Source organism: Chelonoidis abingdonii, chromosome 7 (assembly GCF_003597395.2).
Source record: "Chelonoidis abingdonii isolate Lonesome George chromosome 7, CheloAbing_2.0, whole genome shotgun sequence".
Taxonomy (NCBI): domain Eukaryota; kingdom Metazoa; phylum Chordata; order Testudines; family Testudinidae; genus Chelonoidis; species Chelonoidis abingdonii.
Window position 1 is genome coordinate 11,277,748 of NC_133775.1, and position 20,739 is coordinate 11,298,486.

General features: G+C 40.5%; 1 protein-coding gene across 1 annotated transcript in view; it reads left to right on the forward strand.

Moving 5' to 3' along the window:
- The window catches only part of ZFYVE9 (zinc finger FYVE-type containing 9), a 104,706-nt gene that overhangs the window by 40,431 nt on the left and 43,536 nt on the right, over positions 1-20,739 (forward strand). The window contains exons 3-4 of the mRNA XM_032768402.2: positions 16,216-16,320; positions 17,179-19,274. Coding sequence (XP_032624293.1) covers positions 16,251-16,320; positions 17,179-19,274 — 2,166 coding nt within the window. The 5' untranslated portion in view covers positions 16,216-16,250. The remainder of the gene's footprint in view (positions 1-16,215; positions 16,321-17,178; positions 19,275-20,739) is intronic.

Below are 20,739 nucleotides of genomic sequence, written 5' to 3' on the forward strand. Positions count from 1 at the left end.
TACACCGGAAGCAGACCCAGGTGTACAGCCAGCGCTGCAAACAGGGAGTTGCAGCGCTGGCTGAGCTTTTAAGTGTAGACACCTGCTAAGTTGCAGCGCTGTAACCCCCTCACCAGCGCTGCAACTTGCAAGTGTAGCCAAGCCCTGAAAAACTAACTCTGTGTTACCTAGGGCTGTTTAGTCTGTATTCCTACCTCTTAGGCAAATTGGCAGTCAGCAGTGACAATGTTATAGAGCTGTCTAGGGAACATGAGCTGTCAATTTTCTCTTACTAACATTTTAGTGGAATCAGTTTATTCCAGCATGTAGCATTGCTCGCTGGATTTGGGGTTAAGATTAAATCCAGCAGAAAAATCTTTGGAGGATGCGCTGGACTTTTGTAGACTTTTCAGGTCCAGAGCAGCCAGATCTGACAAATGATAGAGCTACAGATGCTAATTTATATGATATGCTTTGGATTGCCCTCTAATCTGTCCTTTTTGAACAGAGGTAAATATTTGGCCCAATTTCTTTCTCTCCATCAAGGTGGAACTGCAGGCTGGCCATGCCATCCTGTGTCGAACCAATCTGTCTTGGAAACTAATATCCTTTGAAAAACTTTGGTTGGATAAAGCTATGATCATAGCCTAACGTCTGATTCTACAACAGTGTGCCCAGCTATCGAAGTGAACCTGGAGGCAATGAAACAAATAGTGTTTCACAACAGAAATAGCCAATATAAATTTATGGGTATATGGTCCTCTTTTTTTGGAAGTTTCGGAATAATCAGATAAAGTTCCCCATCAGGTCATCTCTTTTGCTTCTATCCTCATATGATCCTAGACACCTCCCATCCTCTCCCTTTCTCCACTTTTTCCCCTCTCCTCTCCTTCTTACCATTCCTCTCCTGTCCTCCTTTGCTTACCTTTCAGGCTTTCCTTTGGTCTTTTAAACACTTTCAACACAATTTTTTCATTATTGCTGATCTCTCTTTCTGAAAGGGAATAATTCTGGAGGTTGGTTCATGATCTTTTTTACAAAGAACCCCAATATGGGGCTGAATAACAAAATTACCATCATTACATAATTGTACAGGCAAATCTCTAACAGATCAAAAATCGTCTTTGTTCTATCTTTTTTTCCTTAATAATGAAAAAGTTTGGTTTTACCAACCTTGTAAAATCTGATATTGTCTCTCTGCTCTAGATTAGATACCTTTCCTCTCTTTGTTATCTTGGTTGTTTATGTTAGCTGTGTTAAAATAATAAAGAATAAATACAAAATTCTTGTTAAATTGGAGTTTAAAAACTGAATTTTCTTTAGGTTATTAGTTACTTACTACATATTTTTAAAAGGATGTTAACTTTTCTTCTTAAAATACTCATTTTCAAAGGAATTGTTAATCATGTCAATGATTTTGTGTGGTAAGAATTAGAGCTGAGTGAATAATGGACTTGCTGGTAATTCTGAAATATTGGAAGAAAAAAATTGTTTCAGGTCCACCTGAAAATAAATAAATAAATATATATATATATATTAAATTTCAGTAAATTGAAAGGTCAAAAAAAATTGAGTTGGGTTGAAATTATTTGGTAAATTTGATACGAATTTGCAGATAGTTTTGCTTAACCTGAAATTGCATTTTTGGCAAATTAACAATTTGCTTAAAATTTTTTACCCAGCTCTAACAGTACTGTCTCTTCCATATCCCTTGAAATATTTTCTTTTAAACCACCTTTAAATACCAAATGACATTTAATACAGAGCTACATGACAGTAATGTTAAGGATCTGAATGTTAAAGGCCATATTTAAAGCTTACACATCATTCCCAAGTCTATTGTGGCCAGGCTTTGAATGCTGGTCTTACATGTAATATATAGTCACAGTGAAGTGACATGGTTCTGTATTTTGTGTGTGTTTAAATAGGACTGTCAGTTTTACTTTGGCATAGCTTGTCTTAGCGATACAAGCATTTATTTAAACACTATCTACATTAGCATTTCTTCTTCAGTGACAAATTTGTATGGTTAATTTTCTTATGAAAGGGTGTTAACGTAAATAAACAGATTAGGCCCTGGTAATCCAGTATGGAATAAACAAGAGCCAAAAATGTTGAGGCTACCAGTTCCAGTAGTGAAAAATTCTTGAGGACCCAGGGCAGAATGTTCTAGTTGGAAGATCTTCAACTGTTTAATTCCCTACCACCAGAAACTAGGATGAAGTTGAATGTTTCTACTCCTAGGGTATAATGCAAGAGACATCTCTCTGCATAGGGCATAGCCCAGTTAAAAGATGCAGAATCACACAGCAGTTCTCTCCCGGAAGGCAACTACAAAGATAGGCTTGTTCAGAATACCAATTAACTCTAGGACAGTATGAAGAATTTTTTTTGTTTTTGTTTTTCTGACAGTTGATGTATGTTTGTCTTATGCATATGGTAACTGGCATGTTACTTTATATATACACATCTGTGATGCTCCCCCGAGTACCCAGGGTTGTGAGGCACCTTACTACTGCCTTCCTTTAGCATGAAGCAGTCTTGTCTATGCCTGCTGTGGATCAGCTCCCTGAACCCACCAGTCTTTGGCAATACAAGCACTATGTTCCAGGGCTGCGCAGGCTTCACGCCTTCTTTACACATAGCGATAGGCATACACCAACCTCTCAGGGCTGGTCTACGCTACCACTTAAATTGGTGTAACTTAAGTTACTTGGGGGTGAGAAAAGGACAGCCTCCCCCCCCGAGCGACGTATGTTACATTGACTTTAGCGTTGTCCACCCTGCGCTATGTCAGTGGGAGACGCTTTCCACTTATCCAGTGAACAGTCACTGAATTGCCAGGCCTGCTGTTCCCAAAGGAGTAATATGCACCAGCTTTTAAGAGTCAACTCAGGATCAGTACTTTGCTTAACACCACAGCACTTAGGTATAGTTACAGTGAAAACAAGAATACGTTTATTATTAAAAAACAGAGACTCCAGTGATAGGAAGTAAGAATATTATTGGAAACAATGGTTGCGTATAAAACAAAAACAGAAGGTGCTTTCTAGAGACTAAACTTAACAAACAGGTTAACTTCCTGTCTAAAGAAGTTTATCTCACTCAAAATTTCACTCCAGCGTTTTCAGCCAAGCCCGGTTGAGACCCTTTTTTCATGAAGCAAAATTGCTGTCCTTTTACTTCTTGAGAGAACAGTGGAAGGGTGTCTGCCCCCCAGATTTAGTGGAGCAAGCCTCTGATGAGTACCTCTGGATTGGGTCGCTTCCCCCGCCCCCCGCTATTTTTCTCCTGTTAGTTTCTTTCTGAAGTCCCCACTCCTTCATTTGCATTCAGTTCAGACTGATGATAGGAGACCCATTGTGAACTCTACAATATGTAATTTACATAGAAACAGCCAGATAGTTAAACAATTCTTGTCTGACAGGAAACCTGTTTTTCACCTTTGCTGGTGACCAGTCCCTAGACACATAGCTTATAATTTTCAGTGCTTATATGTAACTCCTTACACAACATCTGTACCTACATTTCACAATGATCCTGATGACTGGGGTGACACCTTTTTATTTGAGGCCTCACATGACACTCACTGGTGAACTAGAATGCACATATCGGACTCAGGAGATTCCAGTGACCTGTATGGACCTCCTCTGTGCTATTGCCAGGCACTAATTGGTCCCTGGGTCACAACATCGTATATAAACCCTCATATATAAACATTTTTGTTCAGGCAACTTAATCTATAAATAATTGTAAGCGTTCATTGTTTTGTTGCATTTTTGGGTCAAGTTGCACAATTCTTTATAGTATTCAGGATATTCAATTTTCATAGACAGATTAGCCTGTCTTCTTCAAGGAAGATTTAGATTTGCAATAGCATAGAGATGGACTTGGGCCTAGGTGCCATGACAGAGAGAACATTTATATATGATCTGTAGATATTAGAGATCTCTTCAATCTGCCACACTGTTTATACCTGAGCATTCATAAGCTTTAAAGAGAAGAGAACCCTTGTGGATGCTGAGTAATGCATGCCATGATACAAACATTTGGTAAGTTGATAAATAAAACTTGTTGTTTTTTTATTTGTTTATACAAAAAACATGACCCAGTGGGGTGACTGGAAGTTGTCTAATTGACATAAAACATTATTTCATTAGCTTTTCACTGTCAAAAATAAGTGATTTGGTGGGCTCAGCCTACATCACAAAACCATCACCTGTGTTAGTCTTCAGTCAGGAGAAACCCAGGACTGGAATATTAAATGTTGTTGGCCAGAAGTTGAGGCATATTTGGTGGGGTTATTTACAAAGCTCTGTTGTCAGCAGTATGCCTGGCTATGGCCATTGTAGTCAGTATTACTTTCATAAGCACCACAATTCAAATTTAGCCTAAATCAGTTCATAAAGTGGGGAGTAAAGACAACAAAAAGAAACATAAGGCTGGCTGAAAGAGAGGTTGTGCATTTGGTGGTTCAGAAGTTGCCAGGCACAAACATTGATGACCACCTGGATGCAAAAATTAAAAATGTTGTCTTTTTAGCTGCACTTCTTGCTACGTCATAATATGTTGCTTATAATTAGTTATTCTTGCTGTATCTTGATGCAGGAGACTTTCTGAGCTGTTTCTGGAATATCAGCTCTGCTCTTCAGTGACTCAGTAAATTGTCCTTCAATGCAATGGCCGTTGAATTCAGTTTGTTGTTCAGTCTTGATTTATTGTACTTTGTCATTAACAAATAAAATGCATCTCTGTTGAGCTTTTGAAGATTATTCTGTTTAAAACACTTAAGCCTCTGCCCTCTTCAAAATAATGGTTGAAGGGACCAGCTTTGAGCCATAGAACACTGCCCTTCTGATTCAGTGACAGTCCTTATCTTAGACCTTAGTCCATCCTGTGCTTTGCTGCATATTGGGCTACCCACATTTGACATCTTTGCCTGTCAACTGCCCTTCTCTCCAGATCTTCCCATTTCATGTTGAGGCGCTTGATGTCATTCAGAACTGTTCACTTCCATGTTGTTTGCGGTCTTCCTCTCTTCTTGCATTTTCTGGCTTCCATTCAAGGGCAGTATTTGGTAAGCATTCTTTTTTCATTCTCCGCACATGTCCCAGCCACTGATGTCTTCTTTTGTAGATTATTTGTGAGAGGGTGCCTTTATTCATCTTCCTATCTCTGTATGTTATTCTGAAAATTCTTCTTAGACATTTTGTGATGAAATGCATCCAGCTTTTGCGTATCTTTCTTGGTAAGTTGCCATGTCTCACTGCTATATGTTGTGATGGTGATAACAATTGCTTTGTACATGTCCAGTTTTGTCTTGAAGGAGATATTTGAGTTGCCAGATGTTTCTGAGTCTTCCAAATGCAGCATTTGCCTTCCTAAGTCATTGTCTTATTTCCTCAGAACTAGTACCGTTTTGGCTGAAGGTACTTCCAGGATATGTAAAATTGTCCACTGTCTCCAGTTTCTCTTCTTCAGTTTTGATTTCTATCCCTATAGTCCTCATTAACATGATTTTACATTTATTTGCATTGTATCTCAAACCTGGCTTCTCCATTACTTCTTTTACTTGGTTTGTGCATTTTTGTAGTCCGTTTGCTCTTATCAATGAAGATGCCATGTCATCAGCAAAGTCTAGATCAAATAGCCTTGAATTGATCCATATTAGGCCATATGTATCACTGTCGTGTTGTTTTAGTCCCTAGTCGATGACTAGGATAAACAGAAAAGGAGACAGGACGTACCCCTGCCTTATACCTATCTTGATGCTGAATGGCTTACTCAATCCATTTTAATGCAGCGTTTTGAGTTGGCGTAGAATGCCTTTATAATGTTAATTAATTTTGTTGGAATTCCAGATTGTTCTACAATTTTCCACATTGTTTCCCTGTTTACGCTATTGAATGCCTTTTGGAAGTCCATAAAATTGATGGCAAGACTGCCTTGGAATTCAGTTGTGCTCTCAATAATACGTCTCAGGGTGCAGTAAGGTGAAGTTATTAATCATCTTCATCAGGTTATACCAATTCTTTCAAATATCAGGATGACCTCTAAGGAGGAAAAGAAAACAAGATAAACAAAGATATTTTAGGGGAAAATGTTATACTGCAATACATTTTAAAAAAGTACAGTGACTTACATAACTCACTTTGATTTTGATGGAAACATGTAGCTGAACATATGGCAGTTACTCCATTGGCCTGATCTCCTTTGTTTAATAGGAGCTAGAATTCTGTTATTTACTAAAGGAAACAATAAGATACTATCTGCCAACATAGGGACCCATCATTCCAGTCCTCGTTTGCATAAACACTGATTACTCATGTAAGTAGTCTCATTGGGTTCAATGGGTTGCTTACATGACTAAGGATTTGCAGGATTGAGCAAAGAGTCCTCCCCCTCCCCTTTTGGAACAACTAGGTTAAAAATGTAGTTGGGGGTCTTCTCCTCCTCAGACTTATTTCAGATTCAGTTTTCTAAAGAGGGTTAGTTATGTGTGTACTTCCTTGTCTTTCTCCTCTAATCCTATAAATTATTCATAAAGGTATAGGTCTTTATTGCCATGGGGCACTACATGGAAATCGTATGATCAGCAGTCCAGAACTGCTCTACAGTTATGAATGATCTTCTTAAATGTTATATTATCCTTTAAATAAGAGATGAGGGGGAAAAAACAACTCCACGTAAATTTTGACGCTGGTACTCGTTCCGATGAATTGGGTGTGAGGCAGCCAGCAAGCAACAAAGATGTATGTTTCTGTTCATTTATGAAGTGTGTTTAATTTAAGGGTAACAATTTTTTTTATTAAACTACAATTCTAGACCACAAGAGACCATAGCTGCCAGATCATTGTAGCATACTATATTAGACCCCTGTGTGTTTTCACTTCCAGTCCTTAATCCTGTCCATGCAGGAGAGAAATATTCAGTTCTAGGCAGGCTCTGATACATTGGGAGCTGTGGACAGGGCATCGGGGAAAGAGAACCACAGGTATCCATTGTTTATATAAGCACTAAGCTGCCTCCTCTGTCAAGAAATGGGCATTAAGGGCACTAGCTGTGGTTTTGGCTCTTTTTTTTTCTTCTTGAAGGGAGATGGAAAGAAAAGCATCATTTGTTTTATAAATAATAATTGCTGGTTTTATACTTCAGCATTTCCAGCAGACCTTTTCTGGTAAATAGCAGCTAGGGATAGGCTTCAGTGAGCTTATTTAAATGGACTGCGTCAGTTTAACTAACTGTTGAAAACAAACACATTTTTAATAATGCCTTGGATTATTAAGTGAAATAATTACAGTGTTTCAATGTGTTTGTCTCTTCTGAGGCTCTTTGTTTTCTTTGTATATTTCAGCATGGACAATGAAAATCAATGAAGTCAGGTTCATTTTTGTATAGTTAATTTCAGTGGCTGGATGCTTCAAAGCACTTTGGGCTTCAAACTTTTCAATAGAATGTGTATTTGTTTACAAACAACTCTCTGCATTTGGATTTATGGAGGGGAAATGTGGAAACATTTCTATTTGTTTTAGGATGGACCAAATTTAAATCAGCGTTTCCCATTAAAAATATTAAAATATACAGATTTTTTCCATAAAGTTTATAAAGTAATTCTTTTAAAACATTAACTGTACTGTGTTGTATACGGCTTTCAGGGTAGTGGGTATAAAGTGTTAGGAGTGGTCATTTTGTGGGCTTGATTTAATATTCATATATAGACAGTTCCACGCATTTACTGAAGACGTAAAATTTTGTATTGGATATTGTTTTGTAACATTTGTAAAGCACCTGCTACTTGAGAGAGACTAAAATCAATAAAAATAGTGCCATTTAAAGTGAATTGCTTTTTCTAGTTGTGTGTGACCTTGTTCTTCAGCTTGTTCTTTGCTGTCACTTCAGCCAATATAAATCACGTGATGGGCAAAACTCAGGCTTGATTAGGGAAGGAAAAATAATCTAATTTAAATCTTAATTATACCAATGCAGATATATCTGAGTGCATATTAAACTCCTGTTTTCAGGCATCTTAAAATGAGCCCCCAAAACCTACTCTGCTGAAAAATGACCCGAATGAGTGGTCAGATTTGATCTTTTCTTAAACCAGAAACATTTTTCTGCATGTGGTATTAATGTACAGAAACCTAAAGAGATGTTTACCTCTTTAAAAATGTTTTCAAAGCCATGTAATCAGTGTAGTGTATGTCTTCCTCCTTCTACCTCAGAAACCAGTACGTCAATGATTGTTGGTATCTCTATTTACATAAATCAGTGCTTGCCATCCAACTCACTTGAGTGGTCCTACCAAAAAGTTTATATATTTATGCTAGAGAATTCCTTTATGGATGCCCTTTTTATGTTTTAAGAAGGAGGAAAGAAATTTGAATGGAGTGGTTTCAGACAGCATCATGGTTCACATTGTTAAGCACGGAATCCTGTCTGATGCTTTTTAAACTGCTCAGTCCTACAAATGCCTGCTAGTACTTTTGATCAGAATCTAATTGACCTCAGTAGGACTTTGTCGAGGAAGTTACTATTCTCAGGTGTGTAACTGTTTGACAGATTGGGCCCCTGCCAAAATTCTAAACTAAATACAAATGGTGTAGATGTGAAATGTACAATATAATACTTTGAATAAAATAACAATCTTGATGTAGTTGAGTTAATTTTGGTTGATCATCTTTTAGAAGGCTTTGTGGAAGAAGCCTGTTTTTAAGGAGGAATATGTATTAAGCCACTGGTGTTTTGGTGTACAAGGTAAAGGTAGGTGTTTCGAGAGTTTGGTGGGTGCTCTGAGTGAAGGCATCAAAATGAGAGGGAGGAAAAGATGCCAGAGAACCACTAAAGTTTTGCAGGCTGTTCTGTTTCTAAAGTGCACTAATTTAGTGTTTGTATATTTAGGGGAAAAACAGCTAATTTAAAAAATGCAAATGCTGTATTCTGCAATCCATTTATGTGAATGAAAAATGTTATGAAGGATTTTGAGTGCATGGACTTAGGTGTGCCTGGCAGCCTAATAATCTGCTGATTTGCAGTAAGTGTCCATAGGGACTCATGAGTCCAAGCTGTCTCAGTCTGCTATATAAACCTGGCATTTTAGAAAATCTCTAAATCTGTACCATAGACTTTAACTGCTTGGAGAAAGCCAACATGGTATCAAATGAAAAATGCTGAACTTTTCTCAAACTCTTGAAAGCAAAGCTTCACTTAACGTTGCTATTCTGTAAATCACTCAGGCCACGTCTACACTACACGATAATATCGAATTAGCTAAAATTGGTTTCATAAAACTGATATTATAAATTCGATTTCACGCGGCCACACTAGGCACAGTAATTCGGCGTTGTGCGTCCATGGTCCGAGGCTAGCGTCGATTTCTGAAGTGTTGCATTGTGGTAGCTATTCCGTAGCTATCCCATAGTTCCCGCAGTCTCCCCGCCCCTTGGAATTCTGGGTTGAATCATTGTCGCGGGTGGTTCTGGGTAAATGTCGTCAGTCATTCCTTCCTCCGGGAAAACAACAGCTGACAATCCTTTCGCGCCGTTTTTCCCTGGATTGCCCTGGCAGACGCCATAGCACGGCAACCATGGAGCCCGTTCAGCTTTTTTTTTTTTCCGGCACCGTATGTGTACTGGATGCCGCGGACAGAGGCGATACTCCAGCGCTACACAGCAGCATTCATTTGCTTTTGCATGATAGCAGAGATGGTTACCAGTCGTTCTGTACCGTCTACTGCCGGAGTAAACTGGCAATGAGATGACGGTTATCTCTCTCCCTCTGTACTGTCCACTGCTATCATGAGTGCCCCTGGCTGAGATCGGCCGGGGGCGCAAAAGCAAAATTGGGAATGACTCCCCGAGTCAATCCCTCCTTTATGGTTTCTAAAAATAGAGTCAGTCCTGCCTAGAATAAGGGGCAAGTGTACTAGAGGACCAGTGTATCAGAGCACAGCTGCTCTCCGTGTCAGTATTCACAGGGGGTGCCCCTGCAACAACCCCACCCGTTGCTTCCCTCCTCCCCCAACCTTCCTGGGCTACCGTGGCAGTGTCCCCCCCCCCATTTGTGTCATGAAGTTATAAAGAATGCAGGAATAAGAAACAGAGACTTGTTAGTGAGATAAAATGAGGGGGAGGCAGCCTCCCGGGCTATGACAGTCCAGGCAGGACAATAAGCGGTGCGGGGAGAGGAGCCCAGCATGCTGCTGCTATGACAGTCCAGGCAGTACAGAATCTTTTCTTTACACAGGAAAGGGAGGGGGCTGATTGAAGCTCAGCCCCCAGTTGCTATGAGGAAGACGGTTACCAGCCGTTCTGTACCATCTACTGGGAATAACTGGGAATCATTCCCATTTTTACCCAGGCGCCCCCGCCAGCCTCACCTAAGGCCAGCCAGGAGCACTCACGGGCTGATGGCGACGATGGACAGTATCAGTCATATTGCACCGTCTACCACCGGGAGGGGAGAGGAGCGGATACTGCTCTTCACTGCTGCAGCATCGCGTCTACCAGCAGCATTCAGTACACATAGGGTGACATTGAAAGAAGTCAAGAAATGATTTCTTTCCCTTTTCTTTCACGTGGTGGTGGGGGGGGGGAAACTGAGGAGCTATTCCCTGAACCACGCCAGACACTGTGTTTGAACCTACAGACATTGGGAGCTCAGCCAAGAATGCAAATACTTTTCAGAGACTGCTGTGGACTGTGGGATAGCTGGAGTCCTCAGTACCCCCTCCCTCCCTCCATGAGCGTCCATTTGATTCTTTGGCTTTCCGTTACACTTGTCATGCAGCACTGTGTAGCCTGGAGATTTTTTTTCAAACGCTTTGGCATTTCGTCTTCTGTAACGGAGCTCTGATACAACAGATTTGTCTCCCCATAAAGCGATCAGATCCAGTATCTCCCGTACGGTCCATGCTGGAGCTCTTTTTGGATTTGGGACTGCATCGCCACCCGTGCTGATCAGAGCTCCACGCTGGGCAAACAGGAAATGTAATTCAAAAGTTCGCGGGGCTTTTCCTGTTTACCTGCCCGCTGCATCCGAGTTCAGATTGGCTGTCCAGAGTGGTCAGTGGTGCACTGTGGGATACCGCCCTGAGGCCAATAACGTCGATTTCCGTCCACACTAACCCTAATCCGATATGTTTATATCGATTTTAGCGCTACTCCTCTCGTCTGGGAGGAGTACAGAAATCGATATAAAGTGCCCTTTATATCGATATAAAGAGCGTTGTAGTGTGGACGGGTACAGTGTTAAATCGATTTAATGCTGTTTAAATCGATTTAAACGTGTAGTGTAGACCAGGCCTCAGCTTGTTGCCTGTATGCCTGGGTATTGTAAATGATATGGTTAGTCATCTAGCTGTATGCCTTGCAACAGTGGATGATCTTATAGCCATACACAGTACAATACACGTTGGCAGATTTGGGAGGGCTAAGGCCAGGGATCTAGCCTTATCTTTGAATTTCCGTTCAGGACCGCTTAACGTTTTGATGTAGTAATTTTGCATGAATTGAGATTTTGCTGAATTTTTATTTAAATTTTTGTAGAGGCAGCCCACCAAGTAGTATAGTCTCCACATTTCACGATATCATAATCTGGAGAGGACTGTTCTCTGGATTCTGTCTCTGTTTTAAGTAGTTTTCTCATTGAGAAACTAAGGAGAGAAAACATAATTACTGTTAATGTCTGACCCTTAATAGTGTATTTTGCTGCTACATAAGTGGCCATCTAACCCACGTTAATTATGGCTTGCAACTATTTAAGTTTTTGCTGGGCACAGTTGGCGTGGTGGGGACGACACACACACAAAGGAGCAGATGTGTCTCCCTGACTCTGGGGTTGGTTTTGTGCTAGCCCTGAAATACTTTAGGCTGCTCTAAAGTACACTGCTGACTATAGCCCCAAAGGAACCATCTGCCAGTGGAAAACATTTGGAATGCAGTAGCATCTTGTCTGTGTTCCTTCCCATCCCAGCTAACTGCCTTGTTGGGAGATAGTGTAGCTACACTTGCTGTACACCATTTGGGGACTTCCCCATGCCAGGTAAAATCAGGCTGCTCTCTAGACCCCTTGGATTGTATCAGTGAATCTGGTCCCTGTTTTTTAACATGAGCTTGTGATGGGGCCTAATACAATTCATAACTTCAAAACTACTGAACTGATTTTCTGTAAAATGGATTTGTTTTGTAGATGTCACTGAGACTTAAAAATAAGACATTTCCATTGTATTATCTATTGATAAATAATTTGTAATTCGATGTCGAGGTATAAACACAAGGAGGCAAGTTAACGTTGAGCTTAAAAACATTAAATCTGCATATCCTCACATTTGAATGCTTGATTTCTCACCCTTAATTTTGCATTATTGCTGGTTGACCTGCTGATGTGTTTAAATACAACTGTCTTTGTTCAAACTAAAGGAAAAATTGTGTTTAACACTGTGGTAGTTAAAAGGTGTTAGTCAATATATTTTCTAACATTATGCATTTTCCTGGTGTAAACAAGGTAGCGGAATGAAGTGTAACTTCAGATTGCAGCCCTGCTGTAATTAGTTTCCTGATTCAGTTGTATCTGTAGCATGGACAACAGACCCTAAACCTTGCAGCTGGCTGTTCATCATGAAGTCAGACTACCTCTCAGGCACTATGTGTATGTCTATACTGCAATTTGATACCTGCGACTGGCTCATGCCGGCTGACTTGGGCTCACGGGGCTCAAGCTGAGGGGCTGTTTAGCTGTGATTTACAAGTTTGAACTCGGACTCTGTAGATAGGGCTGGCTCTAGGCACCAGCACTCCAAGCATGTGCTTGGGGCGGCACTTTCCAAGGGGTGGCACTCCGGCTCCCTTTTTTTTTTTTCTTGGGGTGCAAAAAGCTGGGAACCGGCCCTGAGCGGAGGTGAGCTGCGGCAGTGGGGGGTGCGTGGAGGGCTACAGGAAGTAACTCGGGTGGGGGGAAAGGAAACACTCCCCCTACCCCCTCTGCTCCACTGCCACCTGCTCCCCCGAGCGTGCTGCCGCTCCACTTCTCCCCCCTCCCTCCCAGGCTTTCTGCACAAATCAGCTGTTTTGCAGCAATCCTGGGAGGGGGAGAAGTGGAGCGGCGGCGGCACACTCAGGGGAGCAGGCGGAGCGGAAGTGAACTGCGGCGGTGGGGGGCGCAGGGAGGGCCACAGGAAGTAACTCTGGGGCGGGGCAGAGGAACTGCTCCCCCCCAGCCCCAGTTCACTTCTGCCTCCTCCCCCGAGCACTCCGCCGCTCCGCTTCTCCCCCCTCCCTCCCAGGCTTGCCTGGGAGGGAGGGAGGGGCCAGAGGGGAAATGCAGCATGCCTGGAGGAGAAGGCGGGGCCGGGGATTTGGGGAAGGGGGTGGAATGGGGTGGAGTTGAGGCAGGGCTGGGGGGCACAGGAAAATTTTTTTGCTTGGGGCGGCAAAAAACTTGGAGCCAGCTCTGTCTGTGGACACCCTGACTGTTTTCCCCCTCATCACACAGTGTTGAAACAAGTCCTGAGGAGAATAAGACCTTTTCTCTCCCTTTTGTTTCAGATGATTTCCAAGGAATAGGTCAAATCAAAGGCCCCATATACAGTAGGCATGCTATGGCATGCACTCTGTAACAAAGAAAATGTTTGTGCTGGGAATTTAAATGTTTTCAGAACTAGTTCAGCGCATCTCAATGCTGGCAACCATTGTTAGTAAAAAGATTATATTTTTTGTGCTGTCAGAGCTAAAGTGTCACTTGACTGGTTATGTTAAGTTGAAGAAATATCCTTAATGACTCAGTTTAAATACCCTTCCCATTTTGTTTTCCCTCCACCCTGACACTATCTTTTAATGGGGATGTGTCATAAACAGATAGCTAAGGGTTAATGTCTCTTTCACCTGTAAAGGGTTAACAAACAGTGACCTGCAACACCTGACCAGAGGACCAATCAGAGGACAAGATACTTTCAAATCTGGGTGGAGGGAAGCCTTTGTTTGTGGTTTTTGGGTTTTGTTTGTTCTCTCTGGTTCTGGAAGGACCAGACGTGCAACCAGGTTTCTTGCTAATCTTCTGCTACATTTCCAATTTTGTAAGTACAAAGGTAGAAAGGCGGTATAGTCTTTTTAATTGCTTTTTCTTTATTTGAAATGTGTAGTTTGCTGGAAGTATTTTAAATTGTATTTCTGTTGGAGGAGGCTTTTTCTCCAGTTTCTATAAGCTGAAAGACCCTGTAATATTACATCTTGAAATTACAGAGATTTCTTACTTTTTCTTTCTTTTATTAAAAGCTTTTCTGTAAAAGACCTGATTAATTTTTCCCCTTGTTAAGGCAAAGGAAGGGAGTCTGCATTCACCAGGGAATTTGTGGGAGAAAGGAGAAAGGGGGGAGGAAAAACGTGCTCTCTCTGTTTATCTCTGTCTCTCTGTCCGGGAGACAGGAGGAGGGTGGGGAAAGGTAAATGTCCTGTTTGCTTTAGATTCACGGAGCTTGAATCTGTATTGCCTCTGGGGGAGGGGAGAGGTGGAATTCCTCTGTGTGTTAAGATTCAAGGAGTTGAATCCCAGTGATCTTCCAGGGTAACCCAGGGAGGGAAAGCCTAGGAGAGGCACTAGTGAGGGAAAGAGCTTACTTTCCTTGTATTAAGATCCAGGGGGTCTGGGTCTTAGGGGTCCCCAGGGAAGGTTTTGGGGAGACCAGAGTTTATCAGGCACTCAAAGTCCTGACTGATGGCAGCGTATCAGATCTAAGCTGGTAATTAAGCTTAGAGGAATTCATGCTAGTACCTCATTTTTTGGACTCTAAGGTTCAGATTGGGGAAAGAGACTATGACAGGGTGTTTACCTTAACTTATGTTGTTAGGAATCACTAGAATCTACTCAGCAATTGTGTCAGAGCATTTCACATTTATTCATACACTACTTCTGGGAGGAAGGGGGCAAAGGAATGAAGTATTATCTGTATTTTATGAATATGGAAACAGAGGCATGGACATATTAAATTACTTGTCCAAAGCCATATAGCTAGTCCAGTGGCAGAATGAGACTAAATCCTGAACTTCAGTTGAGTGTCTCGTTCATTAAATAGTGTTGCTTTTCCATGGTCTGTGTGTCAAATGTGGGAGTTCTCACATCTACAGCAGACATGGTGCTAATTTAAGTATTGCAGAAATCCTGTCAAACTCATGCTTCCTGTGAAAGCGAGTCTTGCCTTTTTGAGGGTCTTCTGGAAGGCAATATAGGGAAGCTTGCACCGCCACCTTTGATATCTGAAACTTGTACCAGATTATCTTACCAGGTTTGATAGTTCCATTTAAATGGTGAGGCAGACAGCACTGTTAACTTATTCCTTGAAATTGAGATATTAAGAAGGTCCTTGAAACACCTAGTTGTGCTACCAGTAATGAGCCATGTTGGCAAAAGGGTATGATTATAGTGTGATTTTTGATTTACTGATAATGTGCTGAAAAATATCTCCGCTCATCAGTTAAGGTGGAAATGCTGTCAGTAAATAAGAGTGGAAGATTCCTCCTCTTGATTATCACTATATTGTGGTGGGAAAAATCTGGGAGGTTTGGAACATGGAAAAATAGCTCTCTCCCATTTAGATTTCATGAAGCATTTCATTTCTGTATCTCTGAAAGACAGTCTTGCATATAATGCCTTGTAATTGGTGTGGTATGGAATGAAGTGTACTATGAAATGACTTACACTTGCAGACTCAAATGGCTTAGTATACTTTCCGTTCATCTGATTAGAATAGTTTCAGCTGCTCTGACAGCCAGCATATGAAAATGAAACATCCTCTCCCAAATGTTAACAACATTGTAACTTCAGCCACCTGGCCCATATCAACAAATTCTACATGTAAATTTGCTCTGTCAGTATGCTGGGTTTTAGTGCCTTACATTTCACATGTGCTCTTAGGTAGTTAATTATTTTAAAAAAATCTAGACTTGGCTTAAAACTTAAAGCATATATGTTTTGACATTATTTGTAAACTTTGAAGGCTGCCAAATTTTAAAAAAATCAAAATTTATCTTGATGGGGAAGCAGCTAATTAGGATTAGGTTAATTCAAGTGCAGAAATAATTTTGATCATCAGAAAAAACCCTCAATTTGTGTGTGCAATACTTTAAATTGACCTACATTTTGTATATATTTGAGGGAATTTTCTCCTGGTAAATAAAGGGAGTAGATAATGGAATATTGCTAACTGAATCTTGAATACCTGTTGGTAATCTGGTCTCTGTTTGACAGGTTCAGACAAGGAACTGGTTGGTATTTTCTGACAAATGGAGAACTATTTCCAAGCAGAAGCATATAACCTCGATAAGGTTTTAGATGAATTTGAACAAAATGAAGGTGAGTGACTTTGTAAAAAGGTTGTGTGTTTGGCATTACACAGAGAAAACCATATGTGGGGCAGGATAGCGTAACATCCTTTTAATTTTCATGAATTGCAAACTGATCTCATTACTTGCAAAGCCACCTGTGATTTTACATGGTTTTCCTTAACCGAGGACAGCATCTCATAATCATTTTCTATTTACCTGTATTATCAGTGGTGAGGTGGTTTATTGATGTAGAAAAATTTTAAAGGGATATTATTAAAATTGTAGCTTGTGGAAAATAAGGGGCTTTACAACACCTAATAGGAATAGAAATATTGATGCAACTTGTTTTTAACAATTCTATGAAAACAGTTATTTAAACATTCTTCCTCAATATTGGGAGAACTAAGCACCCTGACAAAAATGTCACTGCACATAAATCCTAGCGTGAGGGCGATCATATTCTAAGTATAAAACCTTTGTGTGCTCTAATTTCCTTCCTCCTACTGTGGAGGCAACTGAGGATTTTTTGGGTTATGTCCCATCCCCCTTTCTACTTATTGTATCAATCAATCAATTTAGAATTGCTTGTTCAGAATAGAACTGGACAACTGACTGGTTGCATAACCCTAAAGATGTTATTTTCCAGAAACTCTGTGCAGTTTATATTATTAGATGTTCATCTTGGACACTTAAGTATTAGTAAGTGGTCTTTTGCTATTGTGTCCATATTTAGACATCTGTGTGTTTCTAGTTTAGGAGTAGTTTTGTTATATAAAAGGATTATAGGAACCATGGATGGTTAACTATCCGATAAAGTAAAGCTGAGGGAGTTGTGTCACCGTGAAGGATTATAATATAGTCATTATTTAAACTATTAATTTTTCAGATACTGCCGTTTCACCTACATTATTGGGTGCAAAGTGGAATCAGGTTCTAGATCCCCCTTCTCATCGGCTGTTCTATAATCCAGCTCTGTCCAGCGTGCATGAAGCTTCAATTCCTGATGAGTGTCAACAGAGATTAAAGTCTTTCTCCCTGACCACCACTCCAACAGGAGGAGAGAAGGATCATTGTGCTAATGGAATGGATCTTAGTATAAATCCAGAGACCCCAACTGTGTGGATTGATGATCAGGCAAAAGCAGATGATCATTTAATGAAGAGAAATAGTAATCAGGATGATCAGTGTAATGCTATGGAAACAGGAGAAAGGAAATGTGGAAATCCAGCCTGCTTGCCAGAAGAGAAAAATGTTCTAGTAGTGGCAGTCATGCATAACTGCGACAGAAGGACTCTACAAAGTGGCAATTTGCTGGATTGTAAAAATTACAGCACTCAGTCCCTAATGGACACTATTAGCTTTACACTGGATAATGAAAACCGACAGAATGATCAGTTTGGTGTTACTGTAAATGGATCCACTGTAAAAGATACAGATACAGAAAAGCAAGGAGTACAGTTAGATCGGCTGTATGCTGAGGCTGACTCCATTAGCCATTTGATTAATACTTCATCTGATAGTCTGTCCAATGCATGCCTCCCCCATCGATTAAAGGATGATTTTAATATTAATAGAGACTCTCTGTTCTCAGAGTCTACAATTGCAGGGATTAATGCATTGACCTTATTGCAGAGACCAGTTGATGGTACTGTTAAAACACAAGAGAGTTGTGCATCAGTTGAGGATTTTATTAGCAGAGGAATTACTCAAAGAACAGATCTGGAAGCTAAAAATTCTTCCTCTAGTTCAAGTAATGGAAGCTTCATGATAGAGGAAACTGTAGAAGAACAAACATCTCAACTGTATCAATCTGGGCTACCTGTGCGCTCTCAAACTTGCCAGCCTAATATGTCTGAAAGTGGCAATTACAGTGAATGCTTTGAAGAACGTATTTCTTCCGAGGATGTTAGTGGTGTGGAAAGTGAAGTCGATGAATGTAACAAAATTCTCAGTACAGCTGAATTGCTCAGTGGGGCAGAGTGTTTTCCTGAATCTCAGGAGATGACTAATTGGGAATTGACTAAACTGAATAATAAGCAAACTCATGGAGGGAATGAAAGACTTTTGCAGATGAAAGAGCCTGAGGAGGCTTGTAGTAATAGTGGGAAAGATGGAGATGAGATGATGGAAGCAGGCATGGACATAAAGGGGATTTATATAGATGAGCTTGAAGGGTCCAGTCTCTCTGATGTTATGGGTACATCAGCAGCAAGCTCTCTGTCTAATGGTTGTGATTCCTATGGAATGCAGAACCCAATTGTTGCTCATATTCCAAAGACTTTACCCTCCAAGGAAGACTCCGTGACAGAGGAAAAGGAGATAGAGGAGAGCAAGTCAGAATGTTACACTAATGTTTATGAACAAAGAGGAAATGAGCCTGCTGATGGGAGTGGTCTCATTTTAAACAACACTGGTGACCAAATGAAGAAAAATTATTTACATAATCTCTGCAGTCAGGTACCATCGCTGCAAGGGCAAACGTTACCAAAAACAGTAACTAACCTGCAAACTATCAGTGTTCCATTTGGTGGTGCAAGACCCAAACAACCTACAAATCTTAAATTGCAAATTCCAAAGCCATTATCGGACCATTTACAAAACGACCTTGTTCCCCCAAACTGTGGAGGTAATACTAAAAATAAAAATGATGTCTTTGGTAAAGCAAAAATAGGGGAAACGTTGGCAGCAGATATGTTTCCTGATGAGACAGCATTAAAGGCCTCCAGTGCTGATACCACTGGGGAACATTTAGAAGAGTATGAGTCTGGGGTCTCTAGTAGTCCTTGCCTTGCAGGAGCCCCAGATAGTCCAGATAATGATCTCAGAGCTGGCCAGTTTGGAGCTCCCACCAGAAAGCCATTTACTACTTTAGGTGAGGTGGCTCCAGTTTGGGTTCCAGATTCTCAAGCACCAAACTGCATGAAATGTGAGGCCAGATTTACATTCACCAAAAGGAGGCATCATTGCAGAGCATGTGGGAAGGTAAGTTCATATTCAGTGACAAAGCCTTGTGTTCCCTTATTTGTAGTCACTCTCTCTCTCTTGTGCACGCACACACACACACTCTCTCTTTCTCTGTCTCTCTCTCTCACACACACACACACACACACACACACACATACGTATACACACAAGCCGCTAGCTACCATTGCTTCTGACATCTGTCTAAAGCACAGTAGCATAGTCCATTTGATTTGGTTAGTTTCGTTTTAAAAAGTCTCTAGACGCTCACCTATTCTACATTGTTCACATTATTTTAATAGAGAATAACCATTGGTTATTCATGATAAGAACGATTATCCTTTAAAAGCAGTTTGTTAGTTGATTGTAGCCATTAACAGATATTGAATTCATGTAGGACTGCTATAAAATAACTAAGTGCAGAAAACTAGTTTTCAAAAATCTCTGCATCAATAATTTCCATTAACAACACTGAAACCTGTTGATGGGGACAGGAAGTGAGCTATTGAACTGCCAATTTTTCTGCTGGGTAACATAGCTGACTATCTTCATTCTTTTATGTCCCCTTTACTTGCTTTGTACATGCTACCTCCAGTATTTACCAAAATATATCTTTGCTTTTGAAAAAATGTATTGACTATAATAAGATTCTCCCAAATTTGATGGATAGGTGAGTGGTGTTATGGTTATTAAGAGGAATTGTGTAGGAAGGTCAATTAAATGTAATTTTAAAATGTGTTTTTATGGTATGAGGAATGTTTCTTTGAATATTATAACTAATTGTATTTCTTAGTAAGAACTTATCTTTAACCGTACACCATTATTAATTAGATAGGGTTGTATTAGTTTAAATGCAAATATGGCATTTTTGTGATAAAACAGTTCATAAAATATTTGTAAATATTTTGTTGTTGAAGTATAAGTAAATGGCACACACCACTGCAAACAGAAATCTAAAACTAATTGATCAGTGTGACGGGTTCCCCCTGGGTGGCACCTGGAACTGAGGTACCCCAGAGCCCCTGGGCTCCCTCTCACACTGTACTGCTGTGACAAGCTACAAAGTCCTCCAGACTGCACTTTCACCAGCATACATACAAGTAGGGACACACCTGGCTGTAGTTACAAGCAGGCTATCTGACCAGCCCCTGCATGGGAAAGCTACTCCCAGCTCTTCAGGTATGCACCCTCTCTGGAGTATAAACCCAAAGTTATACCACCTTACACTGCACAGGAAACTGTACAGCGTATCTCATAAAATTCGCCCTCTCCCTCAATGTGGAGAGGAATATGCAACAGTCTTTTGCCCCTGAGTTATGATTTCCACACACTGGTTCAGATAAAGCAAAACCAAGTTTATTAACTACAAAAGATAGTTTTTAAGTGATTATAAATTATAGCAAACAGATCAAAACAGATTACCTAGCAAATAAACAACAACCGCAAATTAAGTTTAATATATTAAATAGACTGGATATCAATAGCA